The sequence below is a fragment of the Chrysemys picta genome, chromosome 8 (genome assembly GCF_011386835.1).
Source record: "Chrysemys picta bellii isolate R12L10 chromosome 8, ASM1138683v2, whole genome shotgun sequence".
Lineage (NCBI taxonomy): Eukaryota > Metazoa > Chordata > Testudines > Emydidae > Chrysemys > Chrysemys picta.
The window spans coordinates 29,650,611-29,675,667 of NC_088798.1; the positions used below are offsets into that span (position 1 = coordinate 29,650,611).

The 25,057-nt window shown below is 39.3% G+C and overlaps 1 protein-coding gene across 5 annotated transcripts in view; it reads right to left on the minus strand.

The window, feature by feature from the left end:
* The window catches only part of COL24A1 (collagen type XXIV alpha 1 chain), a 234,615-nt gene that overhangs the window by 55,734 nt on the left and 153,824 nt on the right, over nucleotides 1–25,057 (minus strand). For all 5 annotated transcript variants that reach the window (XM_065554165.1, XM_065554163.1, XM_065554162.1 and 2 more), the window contains exons 27-35: nucleotides 22,600–22,653; nucleotides 21,841–21,894; nucleotides 12,502–12,555; nucleotides 12,059–12,103; nucleotides 11,894–11,938; nucleotides 9,068–9,121; nucleotides 5,156–5,209; nucleotides 2,886–2,939; nucleotides 2,623–2,676 (exon numbers count right to left, since the gene is read on the minus strand). In XM_065554165.1, the coding sequence (XP_065410237.1) occupies nucleotides 2,623–2,676; nucleotides 2,886–2,939; nucleotides 5,156–5,209; nucleotides 9,068–9,121; nucleotides 11,894–11,938; nucleotides 12,059–12,103; nucleotides 12,502–12,555; nucleotides 21,841–21,894; nucleotides 22,600–22,653 (468 nt within the window). The remainder of the gene's footprint in view (nucleotides 1–2,622; nucleotides 2,677–2,885; nucleotides 2,940–5,155; nucleotides 5,210–9,067; nucleotides 9,122–11,893; nucleotides 11,939–12,058; nucleotides 12,104–12,501; nucleotides 12,556–21,840; nucleotides 21,895–22,599; nucleotides 22,654–25,057) is intronic.

The window sequence follows — 25,057 nt, forward strand, 5'->3', positions numbered from 1 at the left end:
GCCACAATGACTCCAAGATCTCTTTCTTGAGTGGTAACAACTAATTCAGTTGTTCATTACCTTAGGGCAGTGGTCCCCAACCTTTTTCGTCTGGTGGGCACCAGACGATGAGTCACGGAGGACCATGGCGGCGGACAAGCATCCCCCGAAATGCCGCTGACAAGCAGCGTCATCCAGAGGCGGCATTTCAGCGGCGATGCCTCTGGATGACGCTGGTTCTCAGCGGCATTTCAGCGGATGCTCGTCCGCTGGCGAGTACGCGGGTGCACTTAGACGCCCTGGCGGGCGTCATGGCGCCCATGGGCACCGCGTTGGGGACCCCTGCCTTAGGGAATAAAACTCAGAGGCCTGTAAATATGAAATGCAGTAAGGTATAGGTCAGGACTCCTACAGTTACAACACTCTGAAATTTCAGATTCAAATATTTGAAATTATGAAATTTATGATTTTTAAAATCTTATGACCATGAAATTAACCAAAATGGACCATGAATTTGGTAGGTCCCCATTAATGGCTCATCTATATCACTCAAGATCAGCACTGTCCATGAAAAAATCATCATTTACCAACAGTTACAACACCAAGGTATTTTAGGTTCTGCAATATTTGTCTTTATTAGGGTCTGATCCTGAGAGAAACTGAGCACTCATAACTTTGCTTTCACAGCAAATTGCAGGTGTACTGCACCATAGGAAATAACTTTGTGGTATCTGTAATACAGTGGTGTGATAAGTGTTGACTTTTTAATGCTGAGTTTATTTTTCTCCAAGGATTAGCAGAATCTTGGAATCTACTTCAATTAGGATTCTCTAAAGGAGGAAAAGGGGGTGTTGAGGAATTGATGCAATGTACAATTACATTCTAAAGCTGAAGTTAGAAAGGGTCTTGCTTTATTCTTGTCAAAACTTTCTAGAGAAAATAATTTCAAACCAACCCGATAACTTTCTTTGACAGGGTAACAAGCCTTGTGGATAGGGGAGGAGTGGTAGATGTGGTATATCTTCACTTTAATAAAGCTTTTGATACTGTCTTGCATGACCTCCTCATAAACAAACTAGGGAAATGCAACCTAGATGGAACTACTATAAGGTGGATGCAAAAGCGGTTGGAAAACCGTTCCCAAAGAGTAGTTATCAGTGGTTCTCAGTCATGCTGGAAGGGCATAACGAGTGGGATCCAGCACGGATCAGTTCTGGATCCGGTTCTGTTCAATATCTTCATCAATGATTTAGATAATGGCATAGTGAGTACACGTATAGTTTGCAGATGATACCAAGCTGGGAGGGGTTGCAAGTGCTTTGGAGGATAGGATTAAAATTCAAAATGATCTGGACAAACTGGAGAAATGGTCTGAAGTAAACAGGATGAAATTCAATAAGGGCAAATGCAAAGTATTCCTCTTAGGAAGGAACAATCAGTTGCACACATACAAAATGGGAAATGACTGCCTAGGAAGGAGTACTGCGGAAAGGGATCTGGGGGTCATAGTGGATCACAAGCTAAATGAGTCAACAGTGTAACACTGTTGCAAAAAAAGCGAACATCCTTCTGGGATGTATTAGCAGGAGTGTTGTAAGCAAGACATGAGAAGTCATTCTTCTGCTGTACTCTGCGCTGATTAGGCCTCAACTGGAGTATTGTGTCCAGTTCTGGATGCCACATTTCAGGAAGGATGTGGACAAATTGGAGAGAATCCAGAGAAGAGCGACAAAAATGATGAAAGGTCTAGAAAACATGACCTCTGAGGGAAGACTGAAAAAATTGGGGTTGTTTAGTCTGGAAAAGAGAAGACTGAGAGGGGACATGATAACAGTTTTCAAGTACATAAAAGGTTGTTACAAGGAGGAGGGAGAAAAATTGTTTTTCTTAATCTCTGTGGATAGGACAAGAAGCAATGGGCTTAAATTGCAGCAAGGGCGGTTTAGGTTGGACATTAGGAAAAACTTCCTAACTGTCAAGGTGGTTAAGCACTGGAACAAATTGCCTAGAGAGGTTGTGGAATCTCCATCATTGGAGATTTTTAAGAGCAGGTTGGACAAACACCTGTCAGGGATGGTCTAGATAATACTTAGTCCTGCCATGAGTGCAGGGGACTGGACTAGATGACCTCTCAAGGTCCCTTCTAGTACTATGATTATCATAGTCAAAGAATTTTTACAAACATTCAACACCCCTCAAAAGTTGGTAAACTCAAGCTGATGGGGAATCTGAGGCGCAGACAGGTTAAGTGACTTGGCAAGTGTGTCAATATCAGAGCTAGGCTTAGAACTCAGGAGTTCCTGTCTCCCAATCCTTTGCTTAGACCACCTCACTCTCAGTGACATCAGATACTACATGGATATATTTTAAAAAATCCAATCTTTACTCATTTTAATTAAAATGCTTAGAGAAAATCATGTACTTAACCTTATTGTTATTTCCACAAATTAAACCCACTCTCACATATGTTAGTATTATAATTTATGCTTTTTTTAATTAACCTGTTACAGTGTTGCCAATATTATTTTTAAATGGATCAAAGACATTTTATTCAATTTCTCTCACAGAGAGGTAATTAGACTTGACATTTCTGAAATTCAAAACATTGTCCTTTTTGGAAATAAAATAATATTTTTCACCCACCCTTAAACCTTGTTCTCCTGTTTCTCCAGCACTGCCAGCAGGTCCGATGTCTCCCTGGAATATGCAATATGAAAATTAAACTATTGAACTGCTGGGAACAAATTGTCTCTAATGAGAATTACTGATGATGTTGAGAATTCTTTGACATTTTCTTTATTATTGCTTAATTGCCTAATAAGCTAAATCAACAGAGACTTGATTTCCTTTTACTTAATTCAGCGAAGAATTTATGCAACATAGACGAAAACAATCCCACCGTCTACCTTTGCACCTGGTTCTCCTTGCAGACCAGGCTCTCCCTCAGGGCCAGGAGGTCCCTATATGATACAGAAGCTACTGTTACACATTATCACCAAGAATGGTTTCATAGCTATCAAATAAAACAGTAAAGATCCAAACACAAAAACTGTGATGCAGAAGGACTGAAAAATAAAAGCAAGTTGTGTTCTTTGGCCTAGCCTGAGACATGCAGTATCAATGGAGAATGCAGTGTGGCAGAGGTTCAGGAATACACCACAGACTCAACAGAATCATTAATCTCGTATCTTTCATAATGAAACACATGTAGTATAAGCACAACTCTGCATTTTGCAAACTTGTTCCCAGACCCCGACTTACAATTCCAGCAGCTTTTAAACCACTAGCCAAATGCATGCTTAGGAGGATCTATGTGTAGGTCCACAACCTACAGAGTTATTGGCACCTGCTTGTTTCTTTCAGAGTTTAAATTTTAATAGTAATAAAAATAATAATAATACAAAATAGATCAGAAGGGCATGGTCATGGGTGTTTGGCAAAGAGCATTTCTTTTGAATGAGCCAAATGTAATTATTTGTGAATGAGCTCACGCCTCAGCTACTCCGTTGCAAATGTGATTAACAGCTCCTCTCATATTTCTTTCAAAGAGATATTAATAAAACCAAAACCAACCCCCCCAAACAGGACCACAAGCAAAGTAGAGAACTGCATGCAGCTGCTTTTTCATCCATCACTGGCAAGGGACATAATGACTTGAAGAGTAGTTATCCATGGTTTGCTGTGAAACTGGGACGCTGTATTTTGTGGGGTCTCGCAGTGGTCTGTCCTGGGTGCACTACTATTCACTAATTTTCACTAATGACTTAGAGAATGGAGTGGAGAGTATACTGATAAAACTTGTGGGGACAGCCAGCTGAGAGGGATTACAAGCACTTTGGAGGGCAGAATTAGAATTCAAAATGACCTTGATAAATTGGAAAGTTGGTCTGAAATCTAAAAGAGGAAATTCAATAAAGACAAGTGCGAAGTACTACACCTAGAAATGAAAAATCAAATGCACAAATACAAAATGGGGAATAACTGGCTAGGCAACAGTACTGAATCACAAATTGATTATGAGCCAATAATGTGACAGTTGCAAAAAAGTCGTTATTTTTCTGGGGCGTATTAACAGGAGTATGATATGTAAGACACAGAAAGTAACAGTTCCACTGTACTCAGCACTGGTGAGGCCTCAGCTGGAGTGTGATGATCAGTTTTGGGCGCCATATTTTATGACATGGACAATGTGAGAGAGGCTAGAGGAGAGCAACAAAAAGGGTTTAGAAAACCTGATCTGTGAGGGAAAGTGAAAAAAACTCGGCATATTTAGAATTGAGAAAAGATGACTAAGGGGGCCTTGATAACGGTCTTCAAATATATTAAGGGCTGTTATAATGAGGATGCTGATCAACTGTTCTCCATGTCCACTGAAGGTTGGAGAAGAAGTAATGGGCTTAATCTGCAGTGAGAGAGATTTAGTTTAGATATTCTGAAAAGCTTTCTAACTACACCTCTACCTCGATATAACGCTGTCCTCGGGAGCCAAAAAATCTTAGCGTGTTACAGGTGAAACCACGTTATATCGAACTTGCTTTGATCCACCGGAGTGCGCAGCCCTCCCCCCCCCCCGGAGCACTGCTTTACCGCGTTATATTCGAATTTGTGTTATATTGGGTTGTGTTATATCGGGGTAGAGGTGTATAAGGATACTTAAGCACTTGGAACAGGTTACCAAGGGAGGATGTGGCATCCCTGTTATTGGAGGTTTTAAAGAACAGGTTAGCCGAACATCTGTCAGTGATGATCTAGGTGTACCTGGTCTGCCTCAGCATGGGGGGATGGACTAAATGACCTCTTGGAGTCCCTTCCAGCCCTTAAGATTCTAGTTGCAAACCTCCAGCCCTGGATAGGTGTAAACTGATGAACTGCAAAGGGAATGGTGTTGCTTCTGGAAAAGTGCTGCACTCAGTAAATGTACCATTGTCCTTCCAGATGAAGATACCCTGAGATCAGGTTTGCAGAAGCCACTGGCATCATTACATCCTTTTTTTCTTTCAAATTATTGTTTGCAACAGCCATAAGCAATGGAGAATCTCTTAATTACACATGATATTCAAGTTCACTGTAGGTAACTAAATATAGTTTTTGAATACGTTATTAAGGTACATTCTGTGGCTTAAGTTTCTGTTGGAATTTATTATAAATAAATAAAGACAAAGCATAAAAAACTCACCTCAAAACCCATTTCTCCTGCAGGGCCAGCATCACCTTTTTGTCCTCTTGGGCCCTAGCATTAAACAAAATCTTCTGTATATATAATTCAGTTATATTTAGGCAATACATAATATTAACTGTATAATATAATACAATACACTATATGAATGTATCATGTTTAACTGCCAGCTGGCATAATCAAGTATATCTTATTTTGCTTCATCATTGTGTTTCTTTCCAAATTCTGTGACTGATGTTTGTCCCTGTAAGGGCACATTGTTACCAGCAGTGAAGACTTCATTGCCTCTCTTGACATAGAAGGACAGCACTGGTCTCTCTTCTCATGAACCAGAAGTAAATTCTAATCTAAACTATATTCTTCTCTTGATTAATGGAGACTTTGTTTAATTAAGACTTATTTAATACTTCGTCTGGTTTGTTTTGTAGAAATGCCTACAGTCTGCTATGGAATTAACTGAAAACAACTACTGTATGTTTCATTTTATGGATTTAACAATGTTTACACAGGACAGTCACTGAGGTGTAAGGGACTGCCGACTGGAGCCTTTTTGGCAGTTTCAGTAAGTAACTATGCTATGAAGCAGTGTTCTTGTAAGCCAATATACTGTAAGCAAAGACACTAACATCTAAGGGATGCATTTCTAAAGCAGTGTGCGTGATCTATGTGTACAAGTCCGGTTATCCATATTCGGTAACAGTGAGATTTGTGTGCCTAACTTTCAATTAGAGTTAGATTCTACAAAAAGAACAGGAGTACTTGTGGCACCTTAGAGACTAACAAATTTATTAGAGCATAAGCTTTCGTGGGCTACAGCCCACTTCTTCGGATGCATATAGAGTGGAACATATATTGAGGATATATATATATACACATACAGAGAGCATGAACAGGTGGGAGTTGTCTTACCAACTCTGAGAGGCCAATTAAGTAAGAGAAAAAAACTTTTGAAGTGATAATCAAGATAGCCCAGTACAGACAGTTTGATAAGAAGTGTGAGAATACTTACAAGGGGAGATAGATTCAATGTTTGTAATGGTTCAGCCATTCCCAGTCCTTATTCAATCCTGAGTTGATTATATCTAGTTTGCATATCAATTCCAGCTCAGCAGTCTCTCCTTGGAGTCTGTTTTCGAAGTTTTTCTGTTGTAAGATGGCCACCCGCAGGTCTGTCATTGAATGGCCAGACAGGTTAAAGTGTTCTCCCACTGGTTTTTGAGTATTATGATTCCTGATGTCAGATTTGTGTCCATTAATTCTTAAAAGAATTCTTACTTAATTGGCCTCTCAGAGTTGGTAAGACAACTCCCACCTGTTCATGCTCTCTGTATGTGTGTATATATATCTCCTCAATATATGTTCCACTCTATATGCATCCGAAGAAGTGGGTTGTAGCCCACGAAAGCTTATGCTCTAATAAATTTGTTAGTCTCTAAGGTGCCACAAGTACTCCTGTTCTTTTTGCGGATACAGACTAACACGGCTGCTACTCTGAAACCTGTCAGTTAGCTTCTAGACATCTAAGAACTCCACCCCTTGGCCCACGTTCTATAACAGGACAAACCAAAACCCTGGATGTAGCCATCCCCGATCTCTGGGGACATTCAGAATCAGATCCAGACCTGAACACTGTGGTCCGGACCCATCTGTGTTTTAAAGAAACCCCTTCAATGCTAAAGTAAACAAGTTTTTTGGTGCTACATCTATATGTGCAGTATAAGCCTTCCAAGCAGCTAAATTCCCTGTACACCTTCTCAGGACATGGATTGTGCATGTGGTCTTCTTGTTCCTGTGGACTTGCTAATATTAATTAAAGCAGCCTCTTCCTCTTTTCCGGCACTAGAGCTAATTAGATATTGCTGGGAAGATTTCAACGGGGTATCCCTACATTGCTCAGCAATGTCATTTAAGTACAATCAACAACTAAGAACTGCAATGAATACACCATTAGGGATCTATCCCAGGCTGAACCAGGATTGCTTTGGTTTTGGCTTGCAGCACCTCTGTAGTCTTCCTCAGCTTTACTGTCATAAAGCTTAAGTCTGATTTAGGAGCCAAATATCTCCACACTATTCCCACGGAGCTCAGACTTCTGGCTTGGCAATATACCTCTCCCCCATGACTCCCGTGGAATACCAGAAGCCAAACAAATCCAGGAACATTTTGAATAATGCTGAGACCGCTTTCAATTCTAATCAAAAGACAGTTTGTAACCAATTACTGTACTAACAGATGTCTGACACATAGGTGAAATGAATCATTTACTTTACATTAAACTAAATTAAATTGCTAAATAAACGTAACAGTTTAAGGATTTTTCTCTAAAAATATTTCCTTGCTTTTTGCAGAGAAGCCAGTGACAAGGCCTCTGAAGCTACCTTACATGCACCAACCAACTGACTGAGGAAGATGGCAGACTGCTTGGATAAATCCTCAGAAAAAACCTTTTATTTTGCAATATCCTGTGTCATTTACTTAGCCCTCTTTGAAACTATACACACAATTTCCCAACCAAATCCACTTAAATGTCTGACATAACATGCAAATAGTTAGCTCCTGGACACAATGGAGACTTTTCTTACTTGCTGCATTTCACTCATAGATGCTACAATGATCAGCAGAGTAGAAATGTAGATTGACTAAAGTAGAGTAGGTGTCTTTAGATTACATAAGTGTGCTTGCTGGCCCATATATAAACATGAAAATCAGGCTCATGCTGACAGTGTAGTTGGAGGATGAACACACATACTATGATTTAGAATTTGTAAGGCTCTCAGATACCACAGATTGGAGCAAAGTATAAATTGCCTAGGCTGGTAGGCGAGTTAGACTAGATTAGATTAGATGAAAGAGACACAATGAAGGTGATCCAAACTAATAATAATAAACATTAGAATATACAACGCTTAGTGGAGATTTTCTATAAAGTGGAATATATTTGTTTTTATAAGCTAGCTATCTACTTCTAGCAGGAAGTGAGTTAGAATATGCAGATTAAAATGTATCAAAGGAAATTTACTTAAATAATTTATCTTAGGCTGTCAGACTTTTCCACTGTTTTCGCCCAAATAATTATGTAATGACCACCTGAAGGAATCCATGTCATTCTATGGATTTATAGGCATCAGTTCAGCACTTAAAGGAATACAGTATACTGTAAATCTTAAGATTATATCAACAATGTACTTCTATGCCATTTTCTACAAGAAGTAATTTTTTCATAGGCAACAAAAATAAAATATAAAAAGTTATTTGATAAGTTTTTATGTTTTGCGAAATAAAATGGCAGCCTTATAGCGAGTCCCACCACGAAAACACACACTACTACATTATATTTATAAACTTGCGACTTGGCTTTAGAGTTGTTGATATAACAGCATTCTTGCCGTGTTTATACCTTCCAGCCCATTGTATATAGTTACTGCCTCTCTATATGGTCTTTTGTTATAGTATTAGCAACATAAAAGTGTGTGGGGCTTTGTAATAATAAAAATAAGAACAGCAAACCATTCAGGAAAAGAATGCCTGAGGTTTATTAAAACAGACTCTTTTTTGTTAGAGCAGTAACCTGCCAAGTATATGCGGTTCCAGAATAACTAGCATAAAACTTGGCTGAAAATAACAAGGAAACCATCAATGTCTACATTTAAAGTTCTATTTACATACTACGTCATATAGTATGTCTGTCTCTAAGCAGTGTGAAGCCACATAATATAATGGAGTAGATTCTGCCACTGTTACTCATGTTGAGCTACCCAAAGAAAGGGCTGCAGAATCTGTTCCAAAGTAGTCTTGGCGCAGTTTCCAAAAGTAGTGAGAGTTCCAAACCTTGATAGAGTGGAAGTCGAGTTATCAGGGAATTAAGTACAATATATAAAAAGCCTTATCAGGAAAGTATGGTGATCAACTTACTGGCTCTCCCACAGGGCCTCTGTCACCTGTGTTTCCAGGAGGTCCGGGCAAGCCCTAAGAGAAACAAAACGAATAGGAAAAAGATCTGTTTCAAATTCTGTAAAAAGCCACTTCCTTCCCACTTCTGTACACCCAGCAACTCCCTCAAAACATCGCTCTAGAAATGTGCTTAGCCTTCTCCGATGTGATCTGTGTTATTACGTCAGCTCTTGTGATTCATGAGTGAGCTGACGCCTGCTTGTGCTTCATTTACTTAGGGGTGGCTGGTTTGCTGATTTGTCATTTAAAATCTTAACAGACTCCTGCGGTTCACACGTGACCTAACAACAGTGTTAAGGGACTCTTTGTCCCTCAAACAGTATATGTGGGATTAATTGGACAAGTCCGAGGCTTTACACCATAGCAACACAGTCAAGTTCTGCTCAACTGTTTCAGAGAACCCCATTTCCATCCATGAAAAGGAGATATAGAAGCACAATGGCAACCTTTAACACTCTGCAATAACGTTTCTTGTTCCTACAGACAATCTTTCTTCAACCTAAAGGTGTTTTGCTCTATTTGTTCCTTTGGTATAAACACCAGAGTCTGTGAAGAAATGAAACACAGAGCTCTCAACTATACATTATTTTTTGTCTGTCACAGATCACTCAAGTGAAAATGCCCCTCAAATTCATTAAAGGTCCTTGGGAACAGGAAAGAAAAAAACAGAAGAGATGGTAGAAAGCAAGAGGCAGCATTCATTGTGCTGCAGCAGTAGGAGCAAGATACATTCCTGCCCTATTGTCTAGCCAGCTTTATTGCCTGCCTGGGGAATGAGACATAGTCTGCTTAGTCACTCATGGGACTTCCTTAGCTATTTCTTTGACCTGTTTGGCAGATTAACCCATCTTTTCATCCAGTGCGGTGGTGCCCAGCAGTTGTAATCTCAGAAGTGGGTATATTGTACACGGGAGTTTTGTGAGGCCACACTCAGTTTGTCAGTCAAAATCCACTTTGAGGTTGTAATCGGAGTCATTTATGCAGATATGAACTAGAGTGAGCTAAATAAAGGCAAGTAGAGTCAAATACTCAGTGTGTTTATTGAGTCTGAACCAAAATTTAGACTTAAGTGCAGCTATATAAAATAGAACCCTTGGGCCAACCTACCCTGCAGAATCAGCCGTAGTTCACAGATTAATACATCAGAAATGGGGGTTTCCACTGCAGCAGGGGTGCTGGAAGAATTTGTATAGTAGGGGTGCTGAGAGTCATTGAACCAAACTGTGAACCCTTTATATGATAGAAACCACTTCAAGCCAGGGAGTACGGCAGCACCCCCATTTCCAGCACCTGTGCACTGCAGTGGAATTAAAGACTATCACCAAGAGAAGTAAAAGGGACTATCAAGAGAATAATATCTTGAATTTATTTAGCACCTTTCATCCCAGTGGAGCCTCAAGAACTCCACAAATAAACTGAATTACATCTACTGTATAGATAAAGGTCACCTGGCACTAAAGTGACTTCTGGTTTGAATGACTGCAGCAATACCAGGCAACAGTGTAGAATAGGAAACAATGAAGAATACCATACCTGACTGAAACTGAAGGGGCAATTTCTACTCTGGCAAAAAATGCCATGCGGTCCTTCACAACCACGAGTGGTCAGGACCTCAGTTTTACATCTCACCTGAAAAAGGATGTGGTTTACAACTATGGGAGATTCCAAATTTTTTTGAACCTAACACTGGATTTAAATAGAGAGTTGCTCAGCGACTGAAGAGAGGTGGGGCAAGGTATCTTCCTTGCCATTATTTTCCTTCTCTTATTGAGGGATGCCATTTCTTCAGTGTGTTTTCTATATGACCTCTCTACTTGTCAGCAACCAATGTGGTTTCATACGCCTTCCAAGTGAATGGTGTGAGGTGGTACACATATTACTCTGTGGAACAACTGACAGGGGGCAGCAAACTTCCAAATTCTCTAGACAAACAGGCAAAGCTATGAAGTGGCCCTGATTAAAATGGCAACCAACATTATTAGTCTTAAGTACAGAATTGCATTGGTAATATGATTGGTATTATTCTCTTGCCTTTGTTTTCCTTACTTCTTTTCTATTAGCTCCCCACTCTTGAAAAGTCACTATAGTGTGACTGGTCTGTTAAACATATTACTATAGGAAAATGTGTGATTTTCACAGAAGGTTGAGCTTTGTTCTCTTATGGAAAAGCTTTTTTATTGGTATACAGTTCAAAGGAAAGATGTCCTAACATAGAGTTCCAGTTATGTTTATGAGATATACATTTTATCCCTGCAATGATCACATAACTCTACGGTAAAAGGTATAATAGTAACATTTCTTCTATACCATAGCGTCTGTCTCCTCTAAAAATGGCGATAAAACTACTCCAATGTGCATGGCAACTTCTAGCTGTCTCCCACAATTATGCAATTGTGATTTCTTCTGCTGCAATGTTCTTTTAAATTACATCCTATAGACAGTGTTTCACCTGAAAGATTACATTTCTAATAATAGACAGGATTACTGGGTTTCATTCCCGTATCTGCCACTGTTTGACCTTGAGCATGTCACTCTACCATCTGTGCCTTAATTTACCCATCTGTAAAACTCAGATATAATGCCACAGAGGAATTCTGATGCTTTGTAAATTGATGTTACTTATATGCCTTAAGGTCCTCAGATGAAAGGTTCTATACAAAGTAAATGCAAACCATTATTCTCAGACCTCAATGACTGGTATAAAGAAAATAATTTCCCTTGCATTTGAGTGTGAAGCAAGGTTTTGTTTTGTTTTTTGTAGCAGGGCTATGAGTTTTCAGTACTTACTGGCACTCCTGAATCACCCCTTTCTCCAGGGTTTCCAGCCTTGCCCTGGTCAAATAAAATTATTAAAAGAGAATGCTGATGTCAGATAAATTCCAAATAAATGTCAGGCAAAAATTCCTAGTGTAGGTATTAGTGCCTAATGCCCAGAACATCTCTGATACTTACAATAAGTCCATGAACACCTTTTTTCCCTGGATCACCTCTTTCTCCCTGACAAATAACCAATGATGAATGAGTTCAGTACGAATTTACTAGATTTGCCACACAGAAAACTACACATGTGGAAAAAGAAAATTACCATGGGCCAAATTGTGCCATCATTTACACCAGTATAAATGTAGAGTAACTTCACTTAAATTGATGCATCTACTATGGATTAACTCCAGTGTGAATGAGACCAGAATTCAGATCCACATGTCTACTATATACATAAAAATAAGAACCTCAATGAAACAGAAAATTGTGAGTCCCTCACTGGATTAATAGCAAACTCAAAACTATTTCATAGTGCCCTTTACTTCCCCCCCCCTCTTTTCTTTTCCATCAATCAAGACTGTGTGCTGTATAAGCATCCTCTGCAGTATTGAACAAAACAAATAAATAATTACCTTAATACCTTGTGTCCCTTGTTCTCCTGGAGGACCATCTAGACCCCTTGGCCCCTGAAAATTAAACAAGTGATTTTTGGTTTTAATTATAAACTACTGTCAGTAACTACTCTAGAGATTTAACAGAAAGATACCACATCAGCTTTACAACTGAATGGAAAACTACCCATTCTCTTAGCATGGAGCTCTGAAATTCCACATGATGAAAAGCACTTTTTATTTTGTTAAATATGAAATAAAGCATCAACTATTATAAAATCAGTTTCCAGCTTGCTGTAATATGAGTCTAAAAAAGAATGTCTTCACTGTTTAATATTTAAACAAGATGTTTAACCTGCTTGAAGGCAAACTCTATTTCTATGCTCCCAATTTGCATGTGCAGACAAAACCTGCATTTGCAAGTATAACTGATTATTTGGATGCTCACATTTGGTCATGTTATCAGCTGAATGTGCAAAAATTGGTCTGGGACTGAACATCTGGCCTTTAAAATTTAGATAGTACAGTTCTTCTGATGTTAAACCAATATAAAGCCAAATAGAAACGGTAAACTATTTTTCAGCAGGGGCTTACATATTGCTAGATTAACTAAAGTCTCTTGAAAATTGAGATTTTGTAATACCAACATATGAACAAAGTATAACGTACAGTATTACACTGTATATTGCATTACAATTCATATCTGTAAAATGGGAATAATGATATTTACCTCCTTTGTAAAGCACTTTGAGATCTATAGATGAAAAGTGCTGTATAAGACCTAAGTACTATTATTATTATATATTAGCAAATGTTTAAAGTCAAAATATTCAAAAGTGTTTGTTTAAAATTAGGCATCTGAGTCCATAAGTAGGCATCTAAATCAAAGCAACCAAAAGTAGCTAATGACCAAAATGGTAGGGGATATCTCATTCATACTGACAACAGGATGTTTTTATGATTCTAAACATTAGAACCATTTGGATATTGACAATAAATTTAAGACAACTTAATACAGATATAGAACAAGTAAATCATGATCACCAGATCTTCATTAGCATTTAAGGACTTGATGAATTATGCTCTTCAGATATGGTCAGAACAGTATTATTTCAGGATGTTTTATTTAACAACGTGGATACAGTTTTCTTAAAAGCAAAATAAGATCTGCAATATCATACAGCAAAGTGAACTGAGGTGTACAGAAGAAAATGGTTTGTAGTTTCAAGTGCATAGAACATGGCTGAGTAACACTTCTACATAGTTTAGAGTTTCCTACATCGTTGGCCACCTGTTCTTCAGATCGCATGCTACATTGTTCCATCTAGACGGTCATGCAGGATTTCTACATAGTCATGAGAGCGATATTATACACAGTATTTCTCTAGTTGGTAATTACAAGAACTCAGATGAAAGCATGTTGTGTAAGACTCAAGACTGCGAACAACATGCCGCAGCTGCAAGCAATGTCTAAGTGTTGTTCTCAGTCTTCACACTTGTATTTGCTTAGGGGAGAACAGTTGGAAGACCCTCTCCTTGGGTACCTGGGACCAGGCTGTTCTCAGAAGAGCACTATGTTTAGCTGGTTTTGCCTGGCTCACTTTCTCTCTAAAACATGTCTGACTCACATACGTTCCTCTTGCATCACAGAATTCTGTTTGATCAGACTTGGATTTAATAATATAAATCAAGGGCTAGATCAGGAGGTTGTGAGGTCCTGGGGGGAGTCATGAGCTGTCAGCCTCCATGCCAAACCCCGCTTTGCTTCCAGCATTTATAATGGTGTTAAATATATAAAAAGGTGTTTTTAATTTATAAGGGGGGTCACACTCAGAGACTTGCTATGTGAAAGGGGTCACCAGTACAAAAGTTTGAGAACCACTGGGCTAGATCTTGACAGGTGCGGTGCATCCATCTCTCTGACACTTGAGAGAGTGACAGGTGATCAGTGACTCGGGAATCGAATATGTTCAGAATCATGCAGGATGGGGCTCCTAAACTGCACACTTTATGAGAAAAGGGATATTCCTGCACTTCCGTTTCTGGCAGGAAAATGAAAATCAGTGAGAAAGGTAAGTTGGCTAAAGTTTTCGAAACCCCACTAGTTTTTGGCACAGGTTTCGGGAGCAGTTCTTGTATCATTCCAACTACCTATCCTGCCCATATCTAATAAACAACTGAGCATAGAATGATGTGTAATGCACCAAACAAATCACTCAGTAGGTTGTATGTAACTTGAACTCTGATTCTGGGACCAACTTTGCTTCCGCTGAAGTCACTGACGAAGCTCATTAAATATTGCAGGGCTGGGCGCAAAACCAGCCTTAGTATGTACTTATCGTGGAAGGCGATTAGATACCATGGTGATAAAAACCTAGACAGACCGGTAGTTATTTTAAGGCTTGTTGCTGCAGGCATTGAAGACCCCCATCTTTCACTGAAATCAGGCATCCCAGGAGTGGCCCTCATTTTGCACACTGCAAGTAGAACAACTACAACAGAAACACCTCTGTGCCAGAAAGAACATGCTCACTTCTTCTCCTACCTTCTTTCCAAAGCCACACAGCTCACAGCAGGAGCGCCACCAGCTTTTTTGCCACCGTAGACGGCAGAAGGTCCTGCCCCCAAAATGCCGCCCCTGACAGAGGCAGCGGAAGGTCCCGCGCCCGAAATACCGATGACGACCGCCGGCCACTGTGGTCACCGCCCCCCAAATGTTAGTACCCTAGGCGACCGCCTAGGTCGCCTAATGGGTTGCGCCAGCCCTGGCTCACAGAAATGAACAACAAAAGGAAGCATTGTCTGAAATATATGGTTTTTCATCAACTAGGAAAATCTAATCTCTAAAATTTTCCTACTTAAAAACACAAATCCACTGGGAATAATGTATGTTTTCTAAACTGTTATGAAGAGCAAAGGAACAGAGAATGTCGAAGTAACTTTCAAAGGAAAATGGGAGTAAAAGGGTGAACAAAAGTACACAAGGCCTGATCCAAAGCAGACTGAAGACAGTGGAGAGGCTCCCACTGATTTCAAAAAGCTTTGGATCAGACCCAAAGATTCCCTGATTTTAAAAGGGAGCTTGGCCTACATAGGAGTACATGATTGGACTCCATGTGAGATTATATAACCTTTTAATCCTGATTATTAAATTATTATTCAGTGTAATTATAATTTAGAAGAAAGAAAAACAACTTCATCTAATTAGACTCAGCAGAATGTCTGATTATTGCCTCTACTTTCTCTATCACTGCCTGAGTTCTAGTCTAACATTCTTTGATTCCTAACAGCCTGTACACCCCACAACAAAATGTTCCATACATTTCTACAGGAGAAGAAAAATAATCCCACCAAAAACTCCTAGGATGCCCATAAGAAGATAATTTATCATTTTAATGAAGGAACTACAAAAACAAAAGCTAAATTAATCCCAACTCTGGGATTCCCAATGCATTGTCCTGAGTGTCTATTTTTCACATTGTAAGCTCTTCTTCACCTTTGGTTTTGCATAGCACCAAGCACACTCTTACAGCTATTGAAATAAATGGTACTTGTTACAGAGAATTCTCAACTAAAAGTCATGTACATTCCTAAGTGTTATTACAAAACCCATGTATCTACTTACACAAATTCATAATGGGAAGAGGGATAGCTCAGTGGTTTGAGCATTGGCTTGTTAAACCCAGGGTTGTGAGTTCAATCCTTGAGAGGGCCACTTAGGGATCTAGGGCAAAATCAGTACTTGGTCCTGCTAGTGAAGGCAGGGGGCTGGACTTGATGACCTTTCAAGGTCCCTTCCAGTTCTAGCAGATAGGATATCTCCATTTATTTATTTATTCCTCTCCCCAATGTGTAAAGCAGTCTTAGTTCCATATTATCTTGTTCTGAATTGCTTGATCATGTCATCTAATACTCATACTGCATGCAAACTTGCTTGCAATTAATATATAGGGCAGGCTGGGTAGACTTACTGGAAATCCTCATTTGTCTGTCTTATCTGATAGTAGTACCAGGTGGTACTCAGACTTTTCTAAGGGAGAGCGGAAGAAGGAGACACATTAGTGATGGAGAATCCCAGAGAGGGCAAGTAGACAGGTCAGTAAGCTAAAGAAGGGTTGGAAGTTGAAGGGAGAGTCAAGAATGCATCACACAAGGAAGCAGTCAAATAAGCAAGAGAAGACACTGGAAAGGGTGAAAATCAGAATACTAAGCAGAGCAGTTGCAGAATGTAGAGAAACTAAATAGGGAGGGTGAATGATCTGGGGTACGTCATGCACACATTGAATTTTTGCTGGACATAGAGCCACCACTGTTTTAAGTGAAGTTAACTTCAGTTGTCTATTCATTAGGAAGAACTTAACAATTGCTTCAGTCATGACTAATCAAATGACAGCTAATCAAAATAAAACTCGGGGGCAAGAACTAGAAGCCAAGGACTAGGTTTTGGAACAATGTAATTTAATTATAAAATGAAAACAAAATAAAGGAAATGAACATGATGTCCAGTGATACTAGATATTGTATTAACCTCTTGTCTGCCACAGGGCAAAGAATATGAATCCAAAGAAAGGGCAGTTGTATATTCTATCAAAAGCAGAGCATCATTCCTATAAATACTACTGTTTGACTCATTATTGGCACAGTTAAACTCGATCAAATAGAATTAGTATCATTCCCTACAGTAGCTAGTGCAGAATGAAATACACACAATTTGGCTGCAGTTATTTAATATAGGCTGCATATTGTATGAGTCTATGAACTGCAGAGTTGGGCAATACAGCTGTCAAGTGATCACTACTGCTTTTTTTCTTTGGCATAGGTTCAGCTTTATTTTGAGGAGGGAATATATTATCACGCATGTTTATGATGATTTAATCATAATTAACCAAGGAATATTTGCCTGACAAAACAAATAAATAAATAAATAAATAAACAGCACTCATTCCCACCCTTTCTCCTAAACATAGGAAAAAGAGTGAACACAGCATACTCTGTCCCCCCCCCACAAGTTTAATATGCAAGAACAATGGAAAGTTATATTAGTTTTAAAACCTCTTGCCTTGAACAATTAAGGATACACACTTACATTCACCCCTTAGCAACATATTCCAGAGCCTGTCTGATTTTTGTCCACATGCACATAGATCACACATTCTCCCTTGCTCTTAATTCAGTACCATGCAGAATATACTGAACCCATCTCAACGACTTGTCAGTCGTCTTCTTACCATTCCCTGCCATGCAAAAGCTATCATGTTTATACAGCTAGTATATCATCTTTAATTTGCAAGGACACATCCTTATTAAACATAGGCAAAGAATGCTAACAGTGAAAATTCCCCCTGATTTCAATGAGAGTTTTGCCCATGCAAGGACATCTGAAGTTGGTCCATAATGTATATTTTATCATTACCAAATAAAAAGGAGACTGGTTATATTAGCAGAAAGAGCAGAGGTTATAGTAAGAACAAAAAGAAGCTCTGGCACCTCATGTTTTAGGTTACGTCTACACTAGAGCGGGAAGGTGTACATTCCAGCTCCAGGAGACATATCTGCACTAGCTCTAGGGTGCTAAACACAGAAGTGTAGCTGCAGTGGCACAAACAGTTGGAGGACTTGGCTGCTCTGAGTACAATCCTGTCTGAGACCACAGGTACACTCGGGGTGGCTATGCTTCTATTTTTACCATGCTAGCTAGTGTAGCTATGGCTCCTTGAGCTGGAAGTTCTACCACTTGCTCTACTGTAGACATACTCTGAGATTTCTATTGCATAAATTAGCTTGCATCATGGCAGTATGGTACTAACTGCTCTCCTGACTGATAGCTGGGTACGAGTGAGCCGGCACAGCAGCTAGCAGGAAGAACAGCTCCATTACTGTAAGCAGGGCCTTTTTATACTTCCAGTAACACCTCTCCTGGGTTCATACAAGCTCTCAAGTTCACCCACCTTAAGAAGAGTAATCCTATTGACTCCCCTCCTCAAGTACAATTATCCCCACCTCACCAAGTATCAATGCGTCCTACACCAGAGGAGCCACCAGCGTGGCAACCTCTATATTCCCTTGTCACAAGTGCAACATTTAAAGAATAAAACATGGGTTGCTGCAGGACCAGAACCAACAGTTCCCATGCTACAGCTGCTGTTCCTATCTCTGGCCTCTCCACCGTTGGCAGGTGACTTGCCCCTCCACAATGACTTTAGCTGGGATGACTTTAGCAAAGTCTTAAGCATGAAGTGGTGAAATACTGTAGAAGCTAGATGAGATGCTTACTTGGTAAACTGCACACCAAATGGCACAGCAAAGAGAGAATGAAGGAACAACTGCTCTTTTCTTCAGCTAGTCAGAATTCCCCCATGTACGGAAGACTGCATAGCTGGATAGTCTTAACAAAATTGGACTGCTGGGTAGTCTTAAATGCTAAATGGCTGCTCAGGGGTTAATGGTATATGGTATAAAGCCATTTCATTGTGTAACAATGCAGCAATAGCTGGTCACCGCTATTAAAACTTCCTATAAATTCCATCTGTGAAGATGTGATCCGTTCTTTTATTTATACACAAAGGAGAATTTTCATATGCTCTTATTTAATTTTTGCATGCAACTTGCTGCATGTGCCCTTTTAAATCCTGCCACACACAGCTCAGTGTTCCGATACAGCTTTCATTTAATCCAAAGGTGACATCTTCAGTTTTAAGTGGTCTCTATATATTTTTCATACATTAATCCTATATTGGGCCCGATCCTGCAGTCTACAATGCAGGCAAAATTCCTATTGGCTTCAATGAGGAGGTTAGCTTGAACAAAGACTGCAGCACTGGGATCATTTTGTAACAAGTTCTAATGAAGCTACTTTTAGCAGTGCAGTGTCCTGCTTCTCCCAACTTCTGGAGCCTTTTTCCAGTGGGGAAAGGCTCTGGTAGGGAGGCAATAGGGAAAGGCTCCAGCACTCCCTGCTGCCAAGCCTTTCCCCATTGCCTCCCCCGGGCAGAGCCTTTCACTGACATGTGCAGCTACATGCTGCAGTGTGAATGCAGCCTGTTTTTCGCTGTGGTTTGTTGCTCTACATACCATTCATGTTGCTGCAAGTCGTGTTTCATTAGTACTTCCCACAGTTCACTTGATGATTTTCTGAGCTAAATTACGTATGACTGTTTTCACATGTAAATTTATCTAACCAGTTCTGAACATTCCTAGGTGTTGTGGTTTTAGGAGGATTTTAAAGATTATTCATTGTTTAGTTAAAAGGTATACTATTATTGTTAAATCAACAAATACATCCCCAAATTGTAACATTTTATTTCCTCAACCTTTTAAATTGCATCTACAAAGTAATATTTTAGAAGGCCAAATCCATTGTTATTAATGAAGTAGGAATGCAAGCACACTATTTTCATAGGATTATAGCAATTCTCTTTGGTGGGATTTGAAGATGCTTTTGTCTGTGAGCAGTTGAAGTTTTAAGTTAATTTCTTAATCCTGCAACCCTAACTCAGACAAATCTTCCACTTAAATAGGAGTTTTATTTGAGTTAGACCAGCAGAATCAGACCTATAATGTACCAGATTTAGAAAGTCCATCACAATCTCATGGTTTTATGTGTAGAAGAACTATACAGGAACAGCTAATGTTAGCACAGGCACTTAGGGCTAATATAGACACTTTTAGATGAAAAGTGGATATGCGTACATGTTTCAACTCAGCTTCACATATTTGATCAAGTGTAAAAGACTGGGATAAGTTATTCTGTATATCTCATCCTAAAGAAAAGAAAACATTGACGTGGCATTTCCAGTTAGAAGCAGCTTCATAATAAGGTTTATTATTACCCTAGTTCCTAACTTTTAGCAGAGATTATACATTTTATATGCAGTATTTCACAAATGGTTCATATGTATTGTACTAGCAGAACAGAAGCAAATTACAACAGATTATTTTGAAGAGGAAACCATAATTGAAGGGAGAAGAACATTATAGGCAAGATATTAACTTTCTCTAATGAAAAAGTAGTATATTCTTAGTACTATATAAAGTATATTTCAAATATATTGGAAATAAATATAAAATAACACTTTTTTCTAAATATCTTATGTAACATTGTATAAGGCAGTAATAATAATGAAAGAAAAATTTAAAAGAATATATAGGTCACATACTTTTATGATGCAAAACAAGTTTACTAAACTTAATCTTCTGTATAGGACCCTAGCGTTAGGACATATATGTAAGCTTCTTAAGTATTTATCTTTATCCAACAAAAGTTAAAAATCCTCCAACCTTATAATATTTGTAGATTAAAGGATATGGACATTTTCATTTTCATCAAAAAACTATATATTGAAATGTCTTTTTTAAAAGAAGGAAATGATGCAACAGATATTTAACTGTATGAAGGACTATTTTTATTTCCAGTTCCTGTTACAAAAAAGTATTTGACAGAAAAGGATTCAAGAATTTTGGCAAAAGAGACCATTAAGAATTTGTTTTAAGTGTTCTCTTCTAAGTAAGATGATACCCTACTTTTCATCTCATAAAAGACCCAGTTTTGTAAGGCATCAAGTGCCCCCTGGTTCAAAGCATTAAATTAAATCTAAGGTGATGAATGCTCAGGCCAACAAGAATAAGTAATTAACTAGCTTTCTAAGAGGAAGAGTTCACATAGATCATGTATCAAATCATCACATTATCTTACAGCTTAATTGCTCTCTTTGAAACTGTTTAACTCAATGGAAAAACTCCCATTGACTCAAATGGGCTTTGGATCAGTTCACTGTGCACAAGGAAAAAAATACAAGTTTTCACATTTTGCTGATAAAATAGGGAACATGCAAATAGTCTAAACTGAGTTTTATGGTGCAGGAATATGATGATATTAGGTGTCATGTATAGCTTTGTTTTTCCTCTCCTAAAATTATACAGTAGGAATTGTAATTTTCCTTCACTGGTATTAGAAGGCATTGAAAGAATGCTGATAAAGAAAATTTTTAGTCTATAAAACACAGAAACACAGTCCATCAGCAAGGATGAAGGTTTGCATTAATATATTTCTGTAAGCAGAGATGGGTAAAGTAAACAAGCAATAATTTTGATTCTGATCCTGCTTCCAATTGAAGTCAATGGCAAAACTCAAACTTACTTCAATGGGAGCAGAACTGGAACTTGGACTTATTTCTTACTAGAAGCACATGTCTTGTGTGTCATATTTCAGTTAAAATGCCTTGAATCGATATTGATGATCGATATTCTATAACCTAGCAGAGAGTTCAAAAGAAGCAACTGGAGGTGATTTAGAAACTAGATTCCTTTTAAGTCATGTGCTCATCATTTCTTTAGGTAAAATATAATAACAATTCTACTTACTCTTCGTCCTTTAGCTCCCTGTGGTCCTGGAGGTCCTCTTGCCCCTGAAGGACCCTAAGTATTACATCAACTCATTATTTAATATCCTCTACAGAAATACCTCCAGAAGTGACTAGAGGTCTATATAAATTCTTATAATAGTTCACAATAGGCTGAAAAAAAATCAAGCATTCTCTCTTTCTAAAAGCTCAGAATCAACCAAATTACTTCAGTACAACTTGTCCAATAAAATATGCTTAGTATTGGCTTTGTGCCATTAGTATTGGCTTTGCGCTGGGTAAGAAATAATGTGGACTGTGCCTTTCTCTAGTGGCTATTCACATAAATGATAAGAACCTACTACTGTGACCAGGTCCTTTGGCTCAAATGGTAGAAACTTGTGTTTTAGGGTGCTACAAGACTCATTTACTATCCCTGCTGGTGACCCATGGTGGAGAGTGTAACACAAGCAAATCAGGAAGATTCCATTTGTTTTTGATTAATAGTAAATACATCATTCATACAATTAATGGATTTTAATTAAATATCAGCAAAATAAAATTAAAATGGCTACACTTTAAATCAGCCTTAAAAAATTCTACTTGTCTACTTGCTCTGGGTAAGTAAAAAATATAGGTAAAGGCAGGTGAACAGTATTTGTGCCTGGGCTGGTATATTTTCATGACAGTTCTGCAAATAGCCTTAACAGTAACAGAATAAAAGAGTGATTTTTAAACAGAGTGCATTTTATGTTAAATCAAAATGTTGGTCTATACTTACAGGCAATCCTTGTGGCCCTAAAGGCCCAAAGCCCCCTGGAGGTCCTGCATAGCCCTAAAATAGCAAAGGGATTGAATAATTCTTATCTTCATTTGCTGAACTCAAAATTGCAATTTTGGCAGGTAATGGCATTTAAAATAATCCCCCCCAAAGCTGATTATAACATCTTCAGAGTATTTGAAAGAAGCAATCCACTCTCCAAGGTCACAAGATATGAATGTGCACCAACTCAAAAGAGCTTTTATGAACAAAACCATATTTTCAAATTTCTAAAACAGGCAAAAGATTTCCATCCCATCCCAAAGATAATCCAGTCTGGCAACTCTGATTTGGGGAGTGCCTCGGACACAGCAAAATTATAGTTCTGCTGGATATATGTTGCCAGAGCCAAAACAGAAAAACTTGACAGTGCCACAATCCAGAACTGGATACATACATTTCAAAGAAGTCATTTAAATTTGGGATGTGTCCCAAACCCAAAGAACTTGCTTACCATCCATTATCCTCCAACCAGGACTGAGTGAAGTGGTGTGAACAGGTGGTCATGGTAGACAAGTGTCAGTGGTATTTTGTGGGAACAGGACTGGCGAGGAAAAATTATTTTGCAGGCCCACACAAGATTGCGAACTCCAGCTCTGGTCTACAATGTCATGGCATGTTGCATTTACTGCAAACACTTACCACCTGGCATAGAACTTTCTACCATGACTTTAGTGAGACTACTCACAGTAGTATGCACTATGGCTGATAGTAAAGTGTTAACAGGATTGTGTCCTATACTAATAAATCCTCGTTTATTCAGTTCCTGGCAGATCTGTTCCTGAGTGTAAAGTGGCAGATAGAAGGTGAACCCAGTCAAGACAGATTTAATGTTGGTAGGAAGCATGAAGTGCGTCAAAGAATATCATCTCCTTCTACAGACTGGTAAACTGATCTGGAGCCCAGGGGTCCGTTCGGACTCTTCTCTGCTAATACACACCTAAAGAGCAACTGCTGCAAAAAAATGTCCATTCTATTTGCAGTTGGCCAGAAAACATCACACCCTATCAGTCTCAGGCCTAGTGATCTGTGCGTTTGTGATCTCCAGCTTGACTACTGCAATTCACTACATCTAGGAATGAAGTCATACACCCTGAAAAACCTGGTACCAAATGCATCACCCTACTAGGTCAATCGATACAAAATACATCAGCCCACCCACACCCCGGGGCTCTACTCTGTGCACTGGCTTCCTTACTGAATAAAAAGAGCTAGCTTCAAGGCCCCCGGTCTTGCTATTCAAACCCATCCCTGGAACTGAACCAAGCTACCTGAGAGACTGCCTCTCCCTCCTGCTCATGACCTCCCACAGCAGCTCTCATTAAATATAATAATGCTGCTCTGAGCAACAAGAGTTTGGTCTTGTTAGAAAAAGAACATTAAAAGGAGAGAGGGAAACATCATGTAACAATGTAACCACCAGTAGACCCAGTATAGGCTCCCAACTCCAGGAGAGGATCCCTGGCTCTGAATCCCAAGTGGAAATAGGTGCCTCTCTCAGGGTGTGACTTGCTGCACACTTCTTTCATCAGCATGCTGTCCATCCCCATGTAACCTCCCTAGCACTGGTACAAATAGCAGGGTAGATGGTGAGGCGCAGCTTAGGTGAGTTAAGACATGCCGGATGGGGGTGAGTATGTAAACAAGTACAGCCCCTAACAGCTCTCTCTTCGCCCAAGCCATGCCTCTCTGCCTACACTCCTATTTTTAGCAGTGTAGCGTCCCACTACCTCCCTGCTGCTGGAGCTTTTCTCCACTTTGGCAGCCAGGAAAAGGCTCCAGCAGCTCCCTGTTGCAGGGAAAGACTCTGGCTGCGGGGAGCTGCTGGAACCTTTCAATGTTGCCTCCCCTCTGTCAGAGCCGTTCACTGACATATGTAGCTACATACCACAATGGGGATGTGGTGTGTTTTTCACTGAGGGAGGTAGCTACATGTACACTACATGCCGCTGCCAGTTATGTGTATAGTGTAGTCATAGCCTCAAAGTCCCTCAAATACCCCCTCTCCTTGGCATTTCCTATTGGCTAGCAAAGGCAGCTCCCTGCTCAGCTTGCTGGCTTCTGTGAATCCCTTTTTCAGGTGCCTAATTCTCCCCACACATTGTACAGAAAGCCTGGACACCTACCTTAGGGTTGTGAATTCTACAAGGCATCAGAGCATCTAAAAGTCAGGCATTACAACATCTGTGAATCCAGCCCTTAGTCTTAGAAAGTAGTTTCTCAGCAAACAATCTGCAGACTATGAAGTTTACTTTTCCTTCTTTTTTGTCATGCTTGCTAATTCACTGGGCTTCAATCCTGCACATAAATCTGATGAGAGCCATTTTTTTAAAAAGTGGGTAATTCATATTCACTGCATGCTGCTTTAGTCTGCAAAGTACTTAGCAAGCTACTAAATGGAAACTTTCCTAGAAATAAT